We start from the raw sequence: 22144 nt of genomic DNA on the forward strand, positions 1-22144 counted from the left end.
GGAGACAGGCCCTGCTCTAGGACTGGGGCAGAGGTTATTTAACCACCCCAAGCCCAGGCCAGGCCGGGATAGGCTGCCCGGGGAAGCCCAGGTCAGACGGACGCTGCCGGGCTGGACTTCCTCCAAGGGCGGCCAGCTAGGGCCAGGCCACGGGGGCGGGGCCGGGCGGGGCGGGGCCAGGCTGAGCTTGGGGCGGGGCCTAATAGGCCTCGCAGGGGTCCTGGGCGGGACTGGAGCCTAGCAGGGGCGGGGCCTCGCCGGGGCTGGGGCGGGGCCGGGATCGGGGCGGAGCTCGCAGGGCGCGGGGCGGTGCTGCCATATAAGGGGGGGCGCGTCCGCGCGTGCGCGCCCCGCGCGTCTGGGTCGTGGAGCCGTCGGCTGTGGTCTCCTTCGCAGATGGGCTCAGTGGCCTAGCGCCCAGGTCCCCGCCGTCCGTGATTGAGCGCCGAGGCCCGCGAGGGGTTGCCGCCGAGGTGAGGGCCCGGGCGGCGCGTGGGTGGGGTCTAGCGGCCCGAATGGGAGCGACGGCTGGCGGGGCGGACCGCTCGGCGTCCGGGAGGACCGAAGGGCTCGGGTGGGGAGGGGGCGGCGGGCAGGGCCCGGGGCGCGGAGCTGGGAGCGCGCAGGCTGCAGGCAGGGCTGCTTCCCGGAGCCCCAGGCCGGCGGCCCCGCGCACAAAGCGCCTTTGTTGTCCCGCGCGGCCTGTTCGGGCTGGTTAGAGCCGCCCGCGCGGAGAGGGCGGTCCCGGAGTTCCGGAGCCCCGCCTCGGCTCGGTAAACAAACCCGGCCTCCGCCCCTCCCGAGAGCCCACGCGGCTGACCCTGGGGTCCGGGTGGGGAGTGCCCTTCGCGAGAGGCATCGGTGACTGAAGGGGCTCCCCGACCCCCGCGTGCGCAGGTTTCCACCAGCCCACAAGCAAGAGCATGGCAGCCATCCCCTCCAGCGGCTCGCTCGTGGCCACCCACGACTACTACCGGCGTAAGTAAGCCCCTTGCCCGCCCCCCCACCAAGTCTGACCCGGGCTCCCCCACCCAGCTTGTGGTGTCAGCTCCAGTTCCTTGAGAATCCGTATCCGAGCGGGGGGTGAGCGGCTAAGGACCCCTGGCACCGGCCCTGTGCTGCAGGCAAAGCCCGCTCTTGGTCCGGTGGGCTGGGGGCTCAGTGCCCTGTGGAGCTGACCTGGCCTCTTCTCTCCAGGCCGCCTGGGCTCCACTTCCAGTAACAGCTCCTGCGGAAGTGCCGAGTACCCTGGGGAAGGCATCCCCCGCCACCCCGGTGAGCGCAGATCCACCCCTGGCTGTCCCCAGGGACTGACTGGAGGGAGTGGGCAGCAGCACCCTGACCTCACTTTGCTTCTCTCAGGTCTCCCCAGAGCTGACCCGGGACACTGGTGGGCTAGCTTCTTTTTCGGGAAGTCCACTCTCCCATTCATGGCCACAGTGTTGGAGTCCCCAGAGCAGTGAGTCCACCTTCTTGGGGGCCAGTGGGGGCGGGCAGTTGGTAGCAGCCTCTGACCACGTGCTCTCCTCCAGCTCAGAACCAGCCCAGGCCTCCACCGGCATGATCACCTGTGACCTGGCTCGGGAAGCCGTGGGGAAGCAGCAGCCTGGCGGCCAGCCTGGCCAAACCAACTACAGGCCCCCGTCCTGAGCGGCCACCACCAGCTGCCGGGCTTCCTCCCAAGGCGCTAGGCTCATCAGAGCCCCCCCTCCTTCCCCTCCCTGAGAGTGAGCAGGCTGCAGCCAACAGAAGCAGTTGGGTTTTTAATATCAAAACAGCAAAACACCAAAAAGAAGTTGAGAGAACTCCACTCTTTACTATCCAAGCCACATGAGAGCCTTCCCGGCACCCTCTGACCTGTGCCTTGCACCGAGTGGAAAATAAACTCCAAGCAGCCAGCAGCCACATGGTGTGTGTGTGAGCTCCATGCCACCCCCACCCCCATGGGAGAAGTCACCAACCCCTCAAACTTCTCACTTCCTGGGCGATGGGGAGCTGGCCCTCCTCCCTGGGCCTTCCCGGGGTCCCTCCCTAGGGGGCCACCTCTGAGATCTGACTCAGGTTCACGTGCGCAGACAGCTCCGGTGAGTGTGGAGCCTTGTATCTGAGAAGAGGTGGGGTGCCTTGCTATTCTGGGGAGCCGGGGAGAGCAGGCAGTCCCAGGGCAGCCACTGAGGTCAGGGTCCTCTGAGTGAGCCCGCCTCGGCCCCTGCTGCCACGGCAGGAGACAGGGTCTCTGGCTTGGGTCCGGAGCCCTCGAAAGACCTCGAGGAGGCCGTCCCCAACCTGGTGTGGAGCAGCTCACACGCCCTGCTCTCTCCCACGTGCCTTCCAGTAAGGGCGGCGTCTCCTGTAGCCTCTTGTAGGGCACACTCTGGGCAGGGCCCCCGGCAGCCAAAACTTCCCGGGTGAGGGGAAGGGGGTGTGGGAGGCTCTGGCGGGCCCCCACCCGGGCAGCCCAGCTTTGGGCAGAGTCCTACTCGGGAGCTCTGTGTGAGGCTGGGGAGTGGTCTCATCCTCTGCTGGCCTCCTGGGGGCAGGCGTGGGGGGTAGGCTGGTGGCGTCCACATGCCTCAGTGGCCGGCAGAGACTGGCCGGGGCCTGGGGGTCAGGAGAGGGCAGTTCAGTGAGGGGGCGGACAGAGGGTGTGAGGGCGGTGGCTTAGAGGGGTGGCCTCCACTGGTAAGCGGGCTGGGCTCAGCTGGCCACCCCACCCCAGCTCCGCTCTAAATCACGGGAGTCCATCCCAAGGCATTTGGGTGGCTCGTGGCCCCCAAAGGCTGCACCTTCTGTCCTGCCTGCCCTCAATGTGTCCAGGCACGGTTAGCCTGACCCCCACCCAGTCCTTTCGGTCACAGTGTCCAGACGTGGCCCCCAGACCCCCCGGTGGCAGCTGCCGTTTGCCGAGGCAGCTGGATAGGAACAGCGGCTGGCCCCAGGGAGCAGGCATCAGTGCCCCTGTTTCCACAGAGGACTGGGGGGTCCACGCCCCCTTATATCCAGGTCTCAGGCAAGGCCAGAGGGCAAAGGGAGTGCAGCCAAAGCCTAGGTCCCCACCACGCACGGCCAGGGAGGCTCAGCCCTGATCCTGACAGCTGGTGGGCTTTGGGTCAGGACCAGGGACAGGTCCACTCCCTTAGGAAAGAGGGGCGACCTGGCTCCTGGAGCCCCAGGGCAGGTGTTGGCTGTGGAGGTCCCAGCACTTTCCAGGAGCTGGTGTCAGGCGAAGAGGCAGTGTCAGCTCCTGGCTGCACTGGGCAACAGGCGGGCCCAGGGCTGCCCGAGCCCCTTCTCGGGAGCGTCCGGCTGGTTCTGGGAGCTGTGGGTACCTTCAGCAAATCCTCAGTAAATCTGGGCCAGCGCACTCCCATGATCCGAGGTGGCTCAGGCCCCTCACGAGGGCTGGCCTGGCCTTCAGGCAGTGGCAAGGAGGCGGCCGACTCAGAGCAGGTTCTCGTACCTTCTGAGGCTGGAGAGCTTTTCCCGCAGCCCTTTGAAGCGGGGCCTCTGCTCGGGGTCCCTGTGCCAGCACAAGAGCATCAGCTTGTGTGTGGTGGGCGGGCACTTCAGGGGGCAGGGCATGCGGTAGCCCGCCTCTACCCTCAGGAAGGTATGGACATGCCTGTGGCGGGCAGGACAAGAGGGGCTGTGGAGGCAGGGAGGCCAGTGCCGTCCCCCCTCCCCCAGGAAGCCTTGGGCTGTGCCCCCGCCCTCTGCATCCCTGGCCCTCACTTCTAACTCCCTCCCTCTGGACGGTGACGCCTGGAAGGCATCAGGCACCCAGTGAATGGTGCAGGGGCCGTGTCCAGGTGACGGCCCCCTCCCGCCCTGCCCGCAGTCGGCAACACTGGGCGCCCAGTACCTGGATAGGGCATCTGACCCCTGCTGAAAATCTCATGGAGGAGAACCCCGAAGGACCAGATGTCAGATTTGATGGGAGTAATGCCCTCGGGAGAGTGCCTCAGGGGCGGTCCACTTGTAAAGGATGCTGTGGTCATGGGAGAGGTAGACGTTTTGCAATCAGACACGCTGGGGGCGGGCCTGGGGGCCGCCTGCACCCTCCCTCCCCGCAGCGTGGACAGGCTCGGGGAGCCCGGTGCTTGGTGGGCAACTGTGCGGTCGGGACCCACACTGTGTCAGGGCTTCCTGGGACCCGTGCTGCCCGAGCTGAGTAGGCAGAACCCGCCCCAAATGCCAACAGGCCCCGCCCCAGAGGACCATAGTCGCAAAACCCAGCAGAGAGCTTCCCAGGACAAGGGGCAGTTTCTCCAGAAGTGAGCTGCAAGGAGACACCGGGAGGGGTGGTGGGTTAGCAGCCAAGCTGGCGTGATGCTGGAGTCCGCTCGAGGAGCACACTGGCATGGCTGACACTTAGCTCTGGGGCATCAAGATTAAAGGAACCCCTCAATTTCTCAGTGTGTGACTGGGAGTCCCGGAGGTGCTGGTATCACCTGCCTGCTGGGCCACGCTGAGCACGGAAGCAGGACACTGGCCAAGGGTGAGTGAGGGTTGGGCCTGCTCGCCCCCCCGGCCCTGCCGCCTGCGCGCCCTGCCCTGCTTTGCTGCCCACCCACTCAGCAGGGACTTCCCTGCCCCCAGCCTCTGGGTGCCCGAGCTGGCCCCATTTAGCTGTCCTCCTGGACTCATCCAAGTGCCTGCACTGCCCTCCCAGGAGCCTCCTGATCCCATTAAGACCCAGCTCCGGGGGCTTCCCTGGTGGCACAGTGGTTATGAATCCATCTGCCAACGCAGGGGACACAGGTTCGATCCCTGGTCCGGGAAGATCCCACATGCCGCGGAGCAACTAAGCCCGTGCGCCGCAACTACTGAGCCTGCGCTCTAGAGCCCGTGAGCCACAACTACTGAGCCCACGTGCCACAACTACTGAAGCCTGCACGCCTAGAGCCTGTGCTCCACAAGAGAAGCCACCACAATGAGAAGCCCGCGCACCGCAACGAAGAGTAGCCCCCGCTTGCCCCAACTAGAGGAAGCTCGTGTGCAGCAACAAAGACCCAACGCAGCCAAAAATAAAATAATTTTAAAAAAAAAGACCCAGCTCGGGCTCCACAGCCCACATCTCACCTGAGGGCGGGAGGCCCACGGGAACCTCCAGCTCCCTGCACCGTCTGCTCTCCGCCCTCCCCTGGCCCTACCTTGATGAGCCTGGCCAGCCCGAAGTCCCCGATTTTGCAGATGTTGTTTTCCCCCACGAGGATGTTCCTGGTGGCCAGGTCCCTGTGGATGTAATTCTGCGATTCCAGGTAGCACATACCCTCGGCCACCTGTGCTGCAATGCCCACCAGCTCCGAGGTGGGCAGGGTTTTCTCATCGGAGTCTGCAGGGGCCAGGGGAGGCCAGGGTGAGTGGGGCCAGCCAGGGCCAAGTCCTCTGCAGACTCCTGCGCTCAGGACTGGGGCTGGGACAAAGGGCAGCTGGCCTGATTTAAAATTGGAACTGTGGACCCACTGCAGCCCTTGTGGAGGGCTATTAGGTATCAGAGCTACCACAGTCTATACATACCCTTTGGAATTTCCTTCTAGGAATCCACACTGAAGCAATAGGAACTCAAAGACTTATGTACAAAGATGTTCATCACAGCATTATTTACACAGTTAAAAACCTCAAAAGGTTTCAACAACAGGCGCCTGCGTGGACGTGGCACATCCACGTGGTGGTGCACAGACCGTCAGGATTTCATTTCTGATGAACAATTAGTGATACAGGAAACTGCTTGCAGTGATCAAGTGAAAAGCACTGCAAATGTTGCCGTATTAAAATATACCCCCCGGGGTGAGATAAGGAGGGTGGGAGGGAGACGCAAGGAGGAGGAGATATGGGGATATATGTATGCATATGGCTGATTCACTTTGTTATACAGCAGAAACTAACATAGCACTCTAAAGCAATTATACTCCAATTATACTTCAATAAATTATACTCCAATTATTTATTTGTTTAAAATAAATAAAATAAAATATACCCCCAGATACACACATATGCATACTGGATGTCATTTATCCTGCGGTGCACATTTCTTCCCATTTCAGCGTCTCTGAAATTGGGCTGCATCTGCATACAATGGCGCCTCCAGGAATTGGCTGCGATTGTCTGGTTTGGGTGTTAAATGAAACAATGGGGCTTGTTATAGATGATGAGGTCTGTGCATCAACGAGATACGTGGTGTGTGAGCGTGCGTGTGCAAGTGTGGGTGTGTAAGCAAACACCCGGAGGAGGGACAGCGCCTTCTAGGAAGAGAGAACAGCAGTGAGAAGCAGGCCTGTGTGTGCCACAAGTGGGAGGGGTGGGCAGCCACGCCAAGCGTTTGATTTACATGGCCTCAGTTCACCGTAGGTGTAGGAATGATGAGTGGCTTTTCTTGTCTTTGTTCTTATCTGTATTTTGTCAAATTCCTGCAATGAACGGATGGTACATTTATCACAAGATATTTTAAATCCTTTCTTAAAACAGAAAAGGCAATCCCAGGCTGTCTGGTGAATGGTATGCGGGGGCGGGGGTCGGGTTTTCTTTTTCTTTCTGTGCCTGTTTCCTGTTCCCTCCAGCGGGCACGAGTCATTCTGGTCCCCCCACCCCGCTCACCCCGCAGCAGCTCCAGCAGGCTCCCCTTGGGCAGGAGCTCTGTGATGATGTACACAGGGTCCCCCACGGACGCCACAGCGTACAGTGCCAGGACGTGCCTGTGCCGCAGCTTCTTCATGGCCTGGATCTCCGACTGGAACGTGCGCTGACGCAGAAGGTCAGCTGTCGGGGCAGGGCGGCGGCCTTGCTGGGTGCAGCCCTCGAAGGAGCTGAGCCCCTGTCTCACCCCACCCCCCGCCCGCACACAGCAGCGGCTCAGGAAATGTGGGCGCCCTCCCCGACGCCCCAGCTCCCAAGCCAGGATGCCAGGGCAGACACAGCCTGGTCCCCGACGTTCACACAAGGGTCCCCAGGGACCACAGACACACACACACACACCCCCCATGTGGTTTACGCCTGCCCAAGACAGATGTGGAGCTGGAACACCCCCTCCCAAGTGTGTTCCCTTGCACCCCTGGGCCCCAGGTTCCTGAAGTGGGCGATCCCAACCTCTGGTGGGTCCCAAGAAGATTTTAGATGAACCTTTTCAGATTTCTAGCGATCTACTTATTTTAATGGATTTCCTTCCATTTATATTAAGAATTTAGGGCTTCCCTAGTGGCGCAGTGGTTAAGAGTCCGTCTGCCGTTGCAGAGGACACGGGTTCGTGCCCCGGTCCGGGAAGATCCCACATGCCGCGGAGCGGCTGGGCCCGTGAGCCATGGCCGCTGAGCCTGTGCGTCCGGAGCCTGTGCTCCGCAACGGGAGGCCACAACAGTGAGAGGCCCGCATACCAAAAAAAAAAAAAAAAAAAAAAAAAAAAGAATTTAAAATTCCCTTTTAAGATAAATGCATTTAGGTAACAGCATGAAAGGAGAATGCCACCCGGACACTGCGATAGGTGCCACAGGTGATCCAAGTTAGGGCGGCGAGTGGTTGGCAGGGCGTCAGGGTCCAGGGCTGGTGGGCTGCCCCACCCCCGTGAGTAAAGCCAGAAGTCCCTGGCCTGGAGCCCGCTCACCTCGGACGATCACCTTGATGGCCACTCGGACCTTGTCCTTCCGGAGCCCTTCGAAGACCTCCCCAAAGTAGCCAGAAGCCCAGCTTCCCGCAGAGCGTGAACTCTTCCCGCAGCCTCTCCCAGTCGTCACAAGTGGGGCAGGGGCTCTGGCTCATGCTGCAGGGACACGGGGCGGGGGCACCCGTCCTCGGGAAGTCAGCCCCTGGTCTATCCTCAAATGTAGGGCCGCGTCCTGCTTGGGAGAGTCCCAGTGTCCGGCATGTGGCCAGGCTCTCCCAGGGGCTGCCCCAAGCCTGGCTGACCCCTGCTGTGTCCTGCAAACAAACGCCACCCCCCTCCCCCACACCTGCTCTGGGCCAGTGACACTGGCCTGAGTGCCACTCACACAAAACTCCTGTCTGGCTGCTCGCCGGGGCACGTGGCCCAAGCTCCCACCAGCCCAGAGAGACTCAGGACGTAGCAGGAGCACAGCTGACCTCTAGCTGGCCCAAGGGTGAGAGTGACTGGGCAAAGGAGGACACGTCTCCTGCCCACCGTCCCCCCGTGCCCGGCTCTGTACAACCACGGTTCCCACGTAGCCAGAGTCCCTGGGCTGAGTGTCCCTAGGGGTCCCCCAGCCAGTCATGGAGTCAGGACCCACACCCACGTCCACCCGAGGTCGTGTCACTGTAGGGGGCAGGGGGCCTACCTTTCGGCGGGGCGAGGTCAGCCACAGGCCATGGGACAGGCTCTGGGCCTCGTGGTGGTCCACGAGCTCAGGCAGGCCAGGGAAGGACACAGCCTCTTTGAGGCGCAACTGGCCGTCCTGCCACCAGATCCTGTAATGGCAAACGGTCTGCTGGTCCCACACTGGACGGAGGGGACGCTCATGCACAGGCGCTAAGAGGGGCCCACTGGCAGGGGTTCCCCCAATGCGGAAAGGAGAGAACCGGCCAGACCCCAGGGAAGGCACCCAGGCCACGGGGCCTGCACCCACTGAGGGTCAGAGCTCCCAGAGCAGGGCCTGGACGTCACAGCACAGTGGAGGGGACAGGCCAGAGGGGCCGGGCTCTGCACACACGAAGGGTTTAGGGACAGGAGCCCCAAAGTCAGGCCCAGGTGGGGCTGCGGAGCGGGCAGGGGCGGGAAGCGGGTACCCGAGAGGACGCAGTTGGCGCCCGGCTTCTCGCTGACCCGTATCAGGAAGGCCCCCAGCTCAGTGCCCGCAGCCTGCAGTCGGTGCAGGGCTTCCGAGTGAGAGATCCGGCCAAAGAACCACCTGCGGGGCGGGGGGACCCTGAGCGGCACGGCCCCTGCCTGTGCCCCCCACCGAGTCCCAGCCCACACCTGATCCCGCACCTGCCCCCAACCCCGGCCCACAGCCGCCCGCTGACACCCACTGACCCAAAGGCCCCTTCTTTGCCCATCACCGACCCCAGATGTCCCAAGTGGCCAGTTCTGGACCCCAGGAAAGACCCTGGTGACCCAGAAGTGGAGAAGGCCCCTCCCACTACCCTTCCCGGACTGTCCCCCGTCTGTGGGGACAGAGTCCCCCATCCTGTGGGTACAGCAGCCCCCCACCAGCCTCGGAGGTGGCTCTGTGGCGATGCTCTTGGACCACATCGTTCTGTGACTCTGTGGCCACCTCGTGCACCCGGGCCACAGGCACGCCATGCTGTAGCACCGTGGGACCTGGGGACGCACACGCACCCACACACGTCCACAGGCATTCTCACACCCCAGCTCCCAGCGCCAGGGCAGGGCTGGGCCTGCGGAGTTTCCCAGGGGACCTCTGCTGCCAGCCGCCCCGCCCTTGCACCCTCGGCTCCCTCAGGCCCCGTTGGAACATGGGTCCCTGCACGGAAGACCACTGCCCAGCACTGAGCCCTGTGGGGTCTGCGGGCCACCCCAACCAATCCAGCACCTCTGGAATCTCTCCCATTTGCCCCACCCCCTGCCAACCACCCGGCCTCCTTCCACTTCTCGAATGTGCTGGGTTCCCAGGGCCCGGGGCCTCTGCACTGGCAGTGCCGGCCCCTGCCTTATCACTGTCGGGAGCCCTGCCTGAGATGGTCCTGTCTGCGCCGTGCTTATGTGTCTCCCCCTAGGAGGGGCAACCCTGCCCGTGTCGGCTCCGGCACACAGCAGGTGCTCAATCAGTGGCGTGCACAGGCACACGGGGGGGCCGTGGGAATCCCTCTGCCGGACCCCCCCCGTCCAGAGCTCAGGGAACCACCTGGGGTCGTGTGGACACACGCACGCTGGGCTGCGCCTGTGGCCCAAGCTTGCTGGGCCGCCCTCAGGCCCACAGTTGTCTCTGGGAGCCACCTTGCCAGCGATGGGCAGCCGTGCTGGTACGGGCAGCAGGTCTGTGGCCCACACCCGGGCGGGCCTGTCGCAATGGCCTTCCCGCTCCCTCTGACTAGGCCAGCAGGCTGCTTTCCGGTGTTTGGAAGGTGAGCGAAGCTTCACTCCCCAAAACGCCCGGGCTCTGCCTTGGACTCACTGTCAGCTCGCTGCTCTTCTCTGGGTCCCGGCACGGAGGAGGGGCCGGAGCCTGTGCAGCCCCCATCCCCAGATGTCACACAGCAGAAGCCCGGCCAGGGATCCCAAGGCCAGGATGGTAGGCCCAGCCCCACTGGGGGGGCAGGGAGATGGAGCCACGGGCCACTCCTCCTTGGCAGCCCAGGGTCCCTGCCCGCACCCAGAGCCCAGCCACAGCGGTGCAGAGCTCTGTCCTGATAGACGCCCTGCAGGGCCCAGGGACGGGCAACTTGGAGTGACCCACAAGGGCCGTGGGGAGACTCACGGCTCCAACCCCACCGTCTCCTTCTCGGCCAGGGCCCTGCCCACCCCGTCCAGCAGCACGGTCCACCGCCACTCCTCCTCCTTTCTGGCCACGTGGAAGAGGTCCCCTGCCCGGAAGCTCAGCTCCTCGGCTGTGTGGGCCTCGAAGTCCCAGAGGCCCACATACTTGGGGCCCAGGGGAGCCTGGCCCGGGGACCCCATGGCCAGGGCAGTGGCAGAGCTGGGCCGCCTGGCCTCACCGCCTCTGCTCCAGCGGGGAGCAGCATGTGGGCAGGCCTGACCCTCACAGGCCGTCCCCGCCCCACTGAGCCGCCGCTCAGTTCCGTGTGACAAGGCAGCCGGGCCAGCCACACCTGTGCCACCAGAGATGCCCCTCCCAGGCCTCCCCAAGCACCCTAGGCTCTACACCAAGGGCTACCTGTCTTCCCACCCCCTGGGCCAGGTCAGTCTGGGCGCTGCTGTTACCCACCCGCTGGGGGAAACCTGCCCAAGCGGCCACTCAGATGCCCCTGCCCGCATGGTCAGACCTAAGTGCCAGGAGGGTGGGGTCATCAATCAGACGGGGGCACTCAGCCAGGGGGCGTGGGACTCAGAGCTGGAGGGTAAAGGGCAAGGCACACCCTCCCCAACCTCCCAGGGCTGCTGGGACTGAGCCGGGACTCAGGGACGGCCGGGGGCGCTGCCTCTCTGCCCGCCCCCGAAGGAGCTCCCCCAAGGCCCAGGCGCCTCCTCCCAGCGGGAAGCTGGGGTGCCAGGGACTATGCCCCCTACAGAAGGGCTGTGAGGAGGATGACCAGGGGAAATCGCACACTAACCCTACTTGTTGGCGCTTTCCCTTTTATTGAGAAGAGATTATGGCACCACCTGCCTCACTTTGAGATCAGCAACAGGTATTTAACAAGCTCGTGAGCATATGGGGCAACCCGCTGACCAAGGAGGGGCGGGGCCCCGAGGGGAGGGGCGGAGCTGCTCAGCCTCCTCAGGCTCCCTCACCCGGCACGCCCACCCCTCACCGCCGGCCAGAACGGCCAGAACGCTCCGGGCCCCTCGGGCCTTGGGCTCCACCCGTGAGCCGTGTCCGGGGGGCCTCGGGGAGACGTGCCAGGTCCTGCCTGAACCACACGGGGAAGCGGGAGGGATCCGAGGCTGAGGTCTGGGCCCCTCCCAGGGCACCGGCATCAAACCTGTTCAGCTTGTGCTGATGACACGCCCCAGGGGTGTGCCAGTGACCCCCACGCACACCTGGCTCTCCTGTCACCCCGCCCAGCACGCCCCTCCCCTCGCAGGACGCCTGCCAGCTCTGCCCCCCGCACACCCCAGTCCCAGGACACAGAGTGAGCCCTTCAGTGTGTTCGGAGCCCCGAGCCCCACACTGCTGCTTGGTCTGGGAACCGCCCAGCACTGGGGGAGCCCAGCTCCAGCCCTCACCCTCGGGCCCCTCAGCTCTCCCAAGACAGGATAGAGGAGGGTCAGGGGCTGTAGCCCAAGTCAGAGCTGAGGCCTGGCTGCCCGGAGTCCCAAAAGGCTCAGGCGAAACCCTCCTGCCCCCTCCCCACATCTGCCTGGGTCAAGGGGACGGTGTCCAAGGCTCTGACCTACAACCAGGGTGGCTGGGGCCTTCCTGAAGTGGCCTGTCCTCACCTCCTCCCTCTGGGCTGCCTCTGCCCGAGGTGTCACCCCCCGCCGCCAGTTTCTCCAACCCTACAGATTCTGTTCCCTGAGCATCTGAGCAGCCCCGGCGGGGGGGTCACTTATCTGCACCTGAGGGTCCCAGCTTCCCCACCCGGTGCCAGCCCCCGGGTGGGACCTGTGGTCATGGTGAGGACCAACTGGCCACTGCGAGGCAGCAGAGCTGACCCTCCAGGGACTGAGGAGCTGGGGCGGCCGTGCATGCCTCAGCTGGACAGCAGTGAGCCTCTCTGTGGGGGTTGAGGGGTCTCCCCGGCCCGCCGGCCTGGGGACAGGAGCCAGGTAGCTGGGGCTGAGGACACCACGAGTGTGGCAGCCCTTGCATCTCTGCGCAGACACACAGTCATTAGTTCTTCCTCCCAGCAGCCCCTCCCCTCCCCCAGGACCCTGCCAGCCGCCTCCAGGAGCTGCTCTCAGGGTCCGTCCTCCACCTGGAGGGACCGTAGGCCCCTACCCATCAGAACGGTTGGCTGTGGGGTGGTGGCCTGGAGTCCTCTCAGAAGGCACCTTCCTGTGAATCAGGCTTTTCCCCCAGATGCAAATCCCCCAGGAGACTGTGGGGACGCTGAGGGGCCCCCAGGATGCTGGAGGTGGCCTGAGTGAAGCTGAGACCTGCTGCTGGTCGGCAGAGACTGAGCTTGGTGCAAGACCAGGGGCCCGCGTCAGGGCAGCTGAGCCTAGCTTTGCTAGCCCTGTTCACCAACCAGCTTCTGGCCTGTTCTCAGCCAGCATATCACCTCTTGGTGCTGGGGCTGGGAAGAGGCATCTCTGCCCCGAGGGTTCCCCAGCTGGCGCCCCCTCCATCTAGAAGTCAGGGATGGGACTTCCCTGGAGGCGCAGTGGTTAAGAATACGTCTGCCAATGCAGAGGACACGGGTTCGAGCCCTGGTTTGGGAAGATCCCACATGCCGCGGAGCAGCTAAGCCCGTGAGCCACAACTACTGAGCCTGTGCTCTAGAGCCCACGGGCCACAACTGCTGAGCCCACGAGCCACAACAACTGAAGCCCACGAGCCACAACTACTGAAGCCTGTGCGCCTAGAGCCCGTGCTCCGCAACAAGAGAAGGCACCAAAATGAGAAGCCCACACACCGCAACGAAGAGTAGCCCCTGCTCGCTGCAACTAGAGAAAGCCAGCGTGCAGCAACAAAGACCCAATGCACCCAAAAATAGATAAATAAAAGAAATAAATAGAAGCCAGGGATTACAGTGGCCAAGACATTCAGGAGAAAGACAGGTAAGGACCACACCCAGAGCGTGGATCAAATGTTTGAGGCCCATGTACTGTGTCCATAGCCACATGGCAGGGCCCTGCTCAGCGCTGGCACACAGCTGTGCCGGGAGGCTACCCTGTCCTGCGTACCCTGAGCCCGCGCCAAAAGGTCACCTCCTCTGGAAGAGTGCCCAGCCTCTGCTTCCCCCCATGATCACAGACTGGCATGCAAATAGACAAGTGTCTGTGCCAGCCTCTCCCCACCTGTAGACTGCCCTGGCCCTAGGGACCGAGGGCACTCAGGGCAATGGGTGGCTCCCCCACCTTATCCACCGCCCAAATGAGCCTCTTTGGGAGCAGTCCCAAAGGCCAGGGCCATGTCTGCCCCACACCTGGCCCAGAGCAGGGGGGAGGGGGCCAGGTGAGTGAGGACAGGTGAGAAGGGTGGGCGAAGACATCTCTGGGACCCAGCTTATCACCCCTTCCACCCCCGGGTCACCACCTCACCCCCTCACAGCACAAGCTCACTCCTGTCCTCACCGTCTCACTCAGAACTGCATCCCAGTCCCCAGTCCCCTGCCCTCCAAGAAATGACCCCGTCAGCAAAGATTGCTGGATGCCAGGCCTGAATCCCTGGGTGTGAGCAGGAGGGCCTGGCGAGTGTGGCATGCGCACACACCATCCAGCCAGCTCGCGGCTCAGCTTAACCACGCCTGCCAGAGTCACTGCCACTTTCCCTCCTAGCGGAATGAGGTGCCCAGGCACACCATCCCTGCACCACACCTTTCTGCTTGCTTACCACTGTGAGGCGGGGCCTGGAGGAGTGATGCTGGACGTGCAGTCCCCAGACTCTATCCTGGCTTACTCCTGTCTCCCCAGAAGGGGCGGTACGCACGGTTGGTTCCAGAGCGTCTCAGGGGCGGCCTTGGCCACGTAGGTGATGGGCACGAGACCCGTGCAGGGCCAGCCCGCGAGCCTGCGGGCGAGGATGTAGCCGCCCTCCTCCCTGAGGGCGTGCAGCCTCTCCGCGCGGCTGACACTCAGCTCCTCCGCGCTCCGCGCCGTGAAGTCAGCGCCCTGAAGGGCTGCGCGGGGGCCGGGGTGTTGCAGGGCTCCGCGGTGGGGGGCTCCGCTGCCGCGGGTTCCGGCTCCACGTCAGCGTGGGAGTCCGGGTTCGGGAACCGCGGCGCGCCCGCCGGCCAGATCTTGTCCCACAAGAAGGACAGGAAGGTCAGCTGCTTCCTGAGGAAGGGCTCCACGCCCGGCGGTGCGCCAGGCCCTGCAGGGGACGGAGAGGGTGCAGCAGCGGGGCTCGGGGACCCCGACGGGGAGAAACTGGAGGGGCGGCGCGACGGTGAGCGCTGGAGCCTCGCTGCGCGGCGCCCCTGCTGGCGCAGGGTGGGCGGGTGAGAGTCGCTCCAGAGGCCCCCGCCCGCTCCCTGCGGTGCTCACATCAGCGCAGGGTGGCCCTCCAGCTCCGGCCACACGACGGCCGCCGCTCTCCTCGACCTCTAGGGTGTCTCGCGGGCAGGACTGGTTCCCCAACCGCTCCGAGCCGCGTGCGTCTGGCGCGGGATTGGTCCCAGGACGGCGTCGGGGCGGGGCCTGGAAGAGGGTTTCCCGAAACCTGCGTCTGGGTGGGGCTATGGGGCGGGGTCTAGGTGGGTAGGGCTGTGGTGGGTGGGGTCTCGTGGGCTGTAGACGGGGACGCGGGAAGGTCCCTGTGGGGAAGGAGACGTCTGCGTCTTGACTGTCAAGGTCACGTCTTGACTGTCAAGGTCACGCTCGTGGTGTGATCTTGTAGGCCAGCTCCGCTAGGTGTTCCCCTTGGGGGAAATGGGCAAAGGGTGCCCATCTGTCTGAGCTGAAACCTGGGGGCGGGCCCGGGGCTGAGACTCGTTGGTTCCTTCAGTCGGGTCCTGGGGCGGGGAGCGAGCCCCTCGCGACCTGCCCGCAGCGCCTCAGGTCGAGGTCGCCCGACCCCCACGCCCTGGGCTCTCCGCGACCCCCCCCGCCCCCCAGCCCCGGGGGGCGGGACGTCACAAAGGCCCGCGGTCCCCATGGCAACCCGCGGAACGCCGCGGCGCAAGGCCGGGCACCCCGGCTCGGCGCGCAGTCGGCAGCCCTGCTCCGCCCACTGCAGGACGAAGGGCAAGTGGGCGCGGGGAGGCGGGCTGGGGGGATGGAGGACTAGGGTGGTGTGGCAGAGGTGGGCAGGCGGGCGCGGGCGGCGGGCGGTTGGGGGGAAGTGGGCCTGGGGCCGGGCGGGGGGTGGTGGTGGTGGTGTAGGGGGTCTCGGAGGCGAGGAGGGTGTAGGTCTCGGGGAGGAGGCTTCTTTGGAGGAGTTCACCAGCAGCCCCTCTGCCTTTTCCACCTGAGAGACGGTGGGCATCTGGAAACACCTCGGACCCGGACCCGTAGCCAGGTCTGGAGCTAGAGTTCTCTCCAGAGGCAGCTTGAATCTGCCCCAGGCTCCGGCCGCCGCCCAGATACCCTGTCTGCAGTGTCCAGGAGCAGGGTCTGCAGCCTCTGCCCCAGGAAGGTCAAGGCCTGGCATCGGGGGAGGGAGACCAATTGGGGCCCAGCCTCACTGCCCCTTAGCAGAGCAGCCTTGGGCGAGTCACTCAGCCTCTCAACCCCCGTTTGGGATTCATCCAACCCCTGACGCCACTGAGTCTGTCTCACTGCCCTTGGGGGTGGCTGGGACCTGGGACAGCAGCCGGGGATGCTGGTCCCTCCTGCAAGGAGCCCCAGCCTTGTGGTCAGGGCCTGCCAGCCTGGGAGCACAGCTCTGCCCAGCTGTGGGGTGCACTGGCCCCTCCCACAGACACTCAGAGCTGGGAACCCAGGTTGGAGAGGGGTGCAGAAGGACACTCAGGCTCTGGGGTCTACGGTGGGCTAGAAGCCTGGATTGAGAGCAAGCTACGAACTGTTCTAGCTTCAGGCACCCCATCTGTGGGGCAGGGTAACCATTCAGGGGCTTTACTCATGGACTCAGTGAGCTCCTGGAGGTCCTGAGGCCCCGGGACACAGCAGGGCTCGGTAACAAGGAACTGGCATGTTTCCCTCTCAGAGCTGAGGCCGGCAGCCACCCTGCCTCCTGGGCCAGGCCCCGGTCACCTGCTCTGCACCTGTAGTGGGGCGTGGAAGGTGTGCAGGACAGTGGTGTCCCCAGCTGGGGTCTGGTGCTGCTCAGACAGGATCACACTGAATCCTGTCAACACCTCCAGGGAGCAGCGTGACCCCCTTTCAGACACGGCCGCAAAGCTGGGCAGTGGCTGGGCTTTCCGCATGGGCCATCCCGGCCCAGAGCCCCCGTCTCAGCCCTGCCCTGTGTCATCACAAACGACCATCAGTAGAGTGTCGTGCTGGCTCCCGCGGTGTTCGCTTTTATCTAGATCTGCAGCCTGCTCACCTGGCCCTCCAAGCAGCCCCTTTCCAGAGAGACGAGCCCTCCCCACAGAGTCCTCCCCGCACCCCTCCCCAGCAGGCTAGAGGGCCCAGCATGGGGGCCAGTGGGCCTGAAGTCACCCCCACACAAACACTGCCCCGAGTGAGCCCCTGGGTGGGCGGCAGAGGCCAGTCTGACCGTCCCGCTCATACCCTGCCCTCCACCCGCTGCTCCCAGACCATGAACTTGCAGGTGACTGGCCTGGACCCGGACAGAATGAAGCTGGACAACCCTCAGTGCTTCCCGGACCAGGAGGAGGCGGAGAAGGCCGAGGATCAGCAGCTGCTGGAGCCTGAGACTTGGCGGACCCACGTGGAGCGCCGCAACGCTCTGCGCAAGTTCCTGACCTCGGACCTGAGCCCCCATCTGCTCAAGCGCCACCACGCCCACGTGGAGCTCCTCAAGAAGAGCTCCTACTACGTCAAGATCCTCCCCAAGCACCTGGGGCTGGGCAACCGGAACCGGCAGGTGCTGTCCACCATGTTCCAGTTCATCGAGCCCCTGAAGTTCCAGCGCATGAAGAAGGTGGGCGCGGACCAGGCCAAGATCCAGCTCCTGCTGCTCGGGGAGCTGCTGGGGCAGCTGGGCCACAGCTACTCTGAGCTGGACGCCCTGCTTGAGTCACCGGACCCTCGGCCCTTCCTGGCGGGCTGGGGGCTCGTGGAGCAGCGGCTGGCAGACCTGTCGGCCGTCATGGACAGCTTCCTGGCCACGATGGTTCCAGGGCGCCTGCACATGAAACACCACCTGGTGTCTGACATCAAGGCCACCAAGATCCCCCACATCCAGCTCATGCTGAGCACCAAGATGCCCGTCATATTTGACCGCCAGGAGTCGGTGGCCCACCACGACTGGGTCAGCCTGCGCTGGTATGTCACCCTCCAGCCGGCCGTGCCAGAGCAGTTTGAGCTGCACTACAAGCTGCTGGACCCACAGACACAGCAGGAGTGCAGGCAGTGTGGCATCATCACCGTGGCCGCCTGCGCCTTTGACGTCCAAAACCTGCTGCCCAACCGCTCCTACAAGTTCACTATCAAGAGGGTGGAGGGCAACATGCTGGTGTACGAGCCCTGGCTGGACAGCCTCACCCTGCAGACCAGGCCTAGGCCCCCTGAAGGGCCCGCCCCCCGTAGGCTGGGCAAGCTAGGCCCGGCCCTGACCACACCTTCCTAGAAATGATTTTTTAGTACTTATCCACTAATAAAGGGGAGTATAAACACACATAGACAATTGAAGAAACAAACCTACTTACTTTTTAAAGGAGGCGGCAGCCACATGAGTGTTTTTCCTGACTCAGCCCAGCCCACCCACAAGTCCCTGGCCCCCCCAGCTCCTGCTTCCTTTTCTAGGGGGCGCCCCAGGCTGGCCTTTCCAGGACACTGACCCCTGGAGCAAGAAGCCTCAGCCCTGGCACGGCGCCGCCACTACCCATGAGGAGAGCTGCTCCGAGGCTCTGAGGGGCGGCAGCCCCAGCCCCTCCCCCGTCCATCTCCCCCATCCCCATCACAATAACCAGCTGTAACACCTGGGCACAGGCTCTGGCCATCTTTCCTGCCTCTTACACTGGGATTCCTCAAGGGAGGGCAATACCCCCAAGTCCTGCCCAGACCCCAGTGGGGGCAGTCACTATCTGCAGTCACAGATAGGCCCCAGTACTGTCAGCCCCAGCTTCATCGAGGCCAGGGGGCCCAAGGCCAAGAGGACATTTTATTATTTTTTTTAAATGAAAATAAAAGTACTATCTTCTCCCCCAAAGAAGCTGAAGAACCCCCATTATGAGGTGGGTGAGGGTCCTAGCAAGGGAGCCTGGTAGGGTAACCCCCCCCCAGATCCACACAAATGCATACCTTCTGTTGGGGGGGGGCCTCCCTACAGCCCATCGCCCCTCCCCACCTGTCCAGCCCCAGACGGGCGACCTAGAGAGTCTGTCCTTGCCCGCCAGTGTGACCCCCAGCCCGGCCAGCAGCTCGCTCACTTCCTGAAGGCGACGCAGTCATCGGCGTCTACCTGCTCCAGCAGCTTGGCCCTCCGGGTCCAGGAGGGGCAGCGCCGTGTACCCTGGCTACGGCCGAGGAGGACGGTCCACGGGAAAAGGCCAGAGCCGCCCTCAGTACACTGCTGACCAGCTTTCCGTACGCACACCGTGATGGTCACTAGGACAGCAGGCCCCTGAGAAGATAAGGTGTGGCCAGGGCAAGGGGTCAGGAACAGGGCCCCTCCCCCACTGGGAAGCGGTTCGGTGAGGGGGGGCCTTAACTGGGTCGGAAAGGCCCAGCACCACCCACCCCAGCTATGGCCAGTGTCCTCTGCAGGGTTGGAATGGCCTCAGCCTGCGGCTCCCCCCCCAGGCCTCTCCAGCCGCCTGCGAGCTGCTGTATGCCACCCGGGGGGCCCAGCCACACTGTCATGCTATCTGTGGCATCGCGTGGCTATGAGGGGCTCCCTCCTGGATGTCCTGCAGATGGAGTTGTCCCAAGGCTCCCAGGGGTCCAGGGCAGAGTCACTGCGCTTGCTCCACGGAAATGTCCGGCGCAGCAGAGGGTGGGGCGTGGCCGAGAGAAGTCTGGGGAGGGCAGAAGAGCAGGAGCCGGCCAGGGGACCAGAGATGGGGGTTTGTGCTGGGTCACACTGATCCAGAGACCCGCACGCTGGGGTGAGGGCTCGCCAAGGGAGCTGCCCTCGGGTCCTGGGGCCTGGCACGCCGCCGTCCGGGGGACTTCAGGGTTGGCGCTTCCCTCCCCTGGTCCCGCCTCGCGACCTCACCGGGTAAGGCGGTGCTACTGCAGGTACCCGGCTGTGGGCGGCTCTGAAGCACCCTCCCGGTGTGGCCATGGAGGCCGGGGCACAGGTCCGCGTCCGCCCCGCCCCATCGTGCCCGCGGCTTTGTGCCTCGCTGGCCTCTCTCTCATCTGGACTCGTTGGCTGCCTGGCACACACAGCCGCAGGCTTCAAATCGCGCCCCAGACTTAAAAGCTTGGCCCTCACTGCGACGAGGCCCCGCCCTCTGCCCGCAGCCCCACCTCGCAGCTGTCTGATCGCGGCCCAGCCCCGCTTCCTGCGCCCTGCCCTCGGGGCTTCAACGCCTCTTCCTCCCCCAAGCCCTCCCTGACTCCAGGTTGATGAGGGCTTGGCTCCCTGCCTCGGGGCATGTGCTCCTTCCCCACGCCTCTGTGGCTGCCCTAGAAGAGAAGTGCCCTCTGGAGCAGGGCTCACCGGGCTGTCGCCACTGCGCAGAGGCCATGGGGAAGTGGAATGGCACTGAGAGCGGTTTCCCAGGTCAGAGCTGCCTCGGGAAGGGCTGGGGTCGGGGGCACAGGTTTCCACAGAAGGCAGGACAAAAAGGCACCCTGAGGGGCAGGGGAAGGTCCTCAATCCTGCAAAGAAACGCACACCCGGGCAGGTTGTCCCAAAGGCCCTGAGCAGGCCTGAGGGTGTGAGGGGGCTGCAGAAATCTGGGTGGAGCACATGACAGCCGCCTGGGGCACCTCCATCATAGCCCTGCACCCCCGCAGGGGTCTTGTCATCTGGTTCCCCTCCCAGGGCGCCAGCCCCTGAAGGACACAGGGCTGTGGGTCTGAGTTAGACAGGGCAGTGGGGCAGAGAAAAGGCGGCCTTTTCCAGGGACGCCTCCTTGAGTGCGGGCTGAGGACCCTGTTCCAGTAAAAGACACTGGCTTTTGGTGTATTTTTTTTTTTTAATGGGACTTCCCTGGTGGCGCAGTGGTTAAGAATCCACCTGCCAATGCAGGCGACACGGGTTCAATCCCTGGTCCGGGAAGATCCCACATGCCGCAGAGCAGCTAAGCCCCCTGTGCCACAGCTACTGAGCCTGCGTGCCACAACTACTGAAGCCCGCGTGCCTAGAGCCTGTGCTCCGCAACAAGAGAAGCCACCACAATGAGAAGCCCACGCACCGCAATGAAGAGTATCCCCTGCTCGCCGCAACTAGAGAAAAGCCTGGGCACCGCAATGAAGACCCAACGCAGCCAAAAATAAACAAATAAATAAATTTTTTTAAAAAATGAAGTGAGCCCCACAGACGGCACCCAGTGTGGTCAGGGACAGCCAGAGACCCAGGAGCAGCCCTGACAGGACTCCCTTCCTGACCCCAAACCTTCCCAGGGACACCAAGTCTCGTGCCGGTCCAGGACCCCCCTACCCCCGAGATGCTCCCTGTCACCAAATGTCCCAGCACTGCAGGTCAGCAGGGAGGGTGGGATCACAGACCCTACCTCCTTTCTCCCAAGTTTGCGCACCAGGTGCGGCCTGGCCTGCTCCCAGCCCTGGAGAAGCCGAGACAAGGAGGTGGCGACTGTGGCTGCGCCGGCTCCATGATCCCTGCTCGGTCAGGCGGGTGCAGGCGGCTGGGAGGTGGCCAGCATGAGCACTGAAGGCACGTGGGATCCTGCTGAGAGGGGCCCCCCAGGCAGCGGCAGCAGAGGGCTCTCCCTCATTGTCCTGGCAGCCTGAGGGTGGTGGGCGGATGGGGTCTCCAGGAAGACACGACGGCCCCTCTGGACCTGCAGACGGCAGGCCGGCACCAGGCTGTGCTGGGTCTCACAGGTGTCCAGGTGTCCACTCCAGAGTGGGCAGCAGCAGTGCGGGAGGAGCTGGTCTCCTGCCAGTGGGGGGAGGGGTCCGTGGAAGCCCCCACCGAGTGCCCCTCCCACCCAGGGAGCGGCCCCAGCCCTCCCCACCCCCCAGCAGTTCTTACCGATGACACAGAGCGCCACCTGGGCCCGGGTGAGGTTCATTTGTCCTCGTTGGCCGCGGGTCCAGGCCGCTCTCCAGGCAGGCGCAGACGGTGCTCACCAGGGTGCCGCGCCACTCGCTCCCTGGTGGGGGCTGGGGGGCGTGGTGAGGCCCCTGCCGCCCACCCACCTGACCCGCCACCCCCAGGCCCCTGCTGCCGCCAGCCTCACCCCGTCTCTGGGTGACGGAGCACACGGTCACGCCGGTGACACCAGCTTCCTCAAGTCTCTTTCTGATCTCCAACACCTGGGCGTGGTAGGGCTCGAGGCGAGGACGGCAATGTCCCCAGGGTCCACTGTCCCTCTCAGGGTCAGCTGTTTGGTGATGCAGACCTGAGGGACCAGGCGGTGCGGGTGAAGCCAGCCCTGGTGCCTGTCACGCCCTGGGCTCCTTCGACGCCTCTACGTCTCCCCCCAGGGAGCCACCCCTGTGCAAAGGGGACCAGGGAAGGTCCGGCTGACACCACCACTGCTGCCTGCTCTTTGTTGGCCTTGGAATCCTCGCCCCCTTGGTCCATCAACACCAGCAGGCTGTCCTCAGGGCTCTGCACATCGCCAAAGGTGTCAGAGCAGTTCTCCTTGCTCAAGTGGCCCAGGATGCTGGGCGGCTGCCTCGGGCCCTGCCACGTCTTTAATCTCTTTTTGTAGAACTCCACGG

The 22144-nt window shown here is 64.2% G+C and overlaps 4 protein-coding genes across 4 annotated transcripts; 2 read left to right on the forward strand and 2 right to left on the reverse strand.

The window, feature by feature from the left end:
- The first annotated feature begins 328 nt into the window (after positions 1–328).
- On the forward strand, positions 329–1905 carry PPDPF (pancreatic progenitor cell differentiation and proliferation factor). The gene is made up of 5 exons (XM_079720201.1): positions 329–473; positions 898–978; positions 1198–1275; positions 1363–1459; positions 1533–1905. Exons 2-5 carry the CDS (start codon positions 924–926, stop codon positions 1648–1650), a joined length of 348 nt encoding a protein of 115 aa, XP_079576327.1. The 5' UTR covers positions 329–473; positions 898–923; the 3' UTR covers positions 1651–1905.
- A 1536-nt stretch (positions 1906–3441) lies between these two features.
- Positions 3442–10585, reverse strand: LOC307063865 (protein-tyrosine kinase 6-like; the record flags this gene model as incomplete). Its single annotated transcript, XM_079720200.1, is given in 11 exon segments — positions 3442–3622; positions 3856–3935; positions 3937–4017; positions 5154–5335; positions 6598–6759; positions 7598–7673; positions 7675–7728; positions 7730–7753; positions 8286–8446; positions 8734–8855; positions 10386–10585. Coding segments are annotated over 11 exon segments (1323 nt in total).
- LOC307063150 (uncharacterized protein) lies at positions 5929–15677 on the reverse strand (the record flags this gene model as incomplete). The annotated part of the gene is given in 4 exon segments (XM_079719125.1): positions 5929–6410; positions 14085–14358; positions 14361–14724; positions 15237–15677. Coding segments are annotated over 3 exon segments (1017 nt in total). The 3' UTR covers positions 5929–6410; positions 14085–14146.
- Positions 15678–16916: 1239 nt separating this feature from the next.
- On the forward strand, positions 16917–17909 carry FNDC11 (fibronectin type III domain containing 11; the record flags this gene model as incomplete). The annotated part of the gene is made up of 1 exon (XM_079719660.1): positions 16917–17909. One exon carries the CDS (start codon positions 16917–16919, stop codon positions 17907–17909), a length of 993 nt encoding a protein of 330 aa, XP_079575786.1.
- Positions 17910–22144: the final 4235 nt, after the last annotated feature.

The sequence above is a fragment of the Hyperoodon ampullatus genome, assembly GCF_949752795.1.
Source record: "Hyperoodon ampullatus genome assembly, chromosome: 14".
In the NCBI taxonomy this organism is placed as follows: domain Eukaryota; kingdom Metazoa; phylum Chordata; class Mammalia; order Artiodactyla; family Ziphiidae; genus Hyperoodon; species Hyperoodon ampullatus.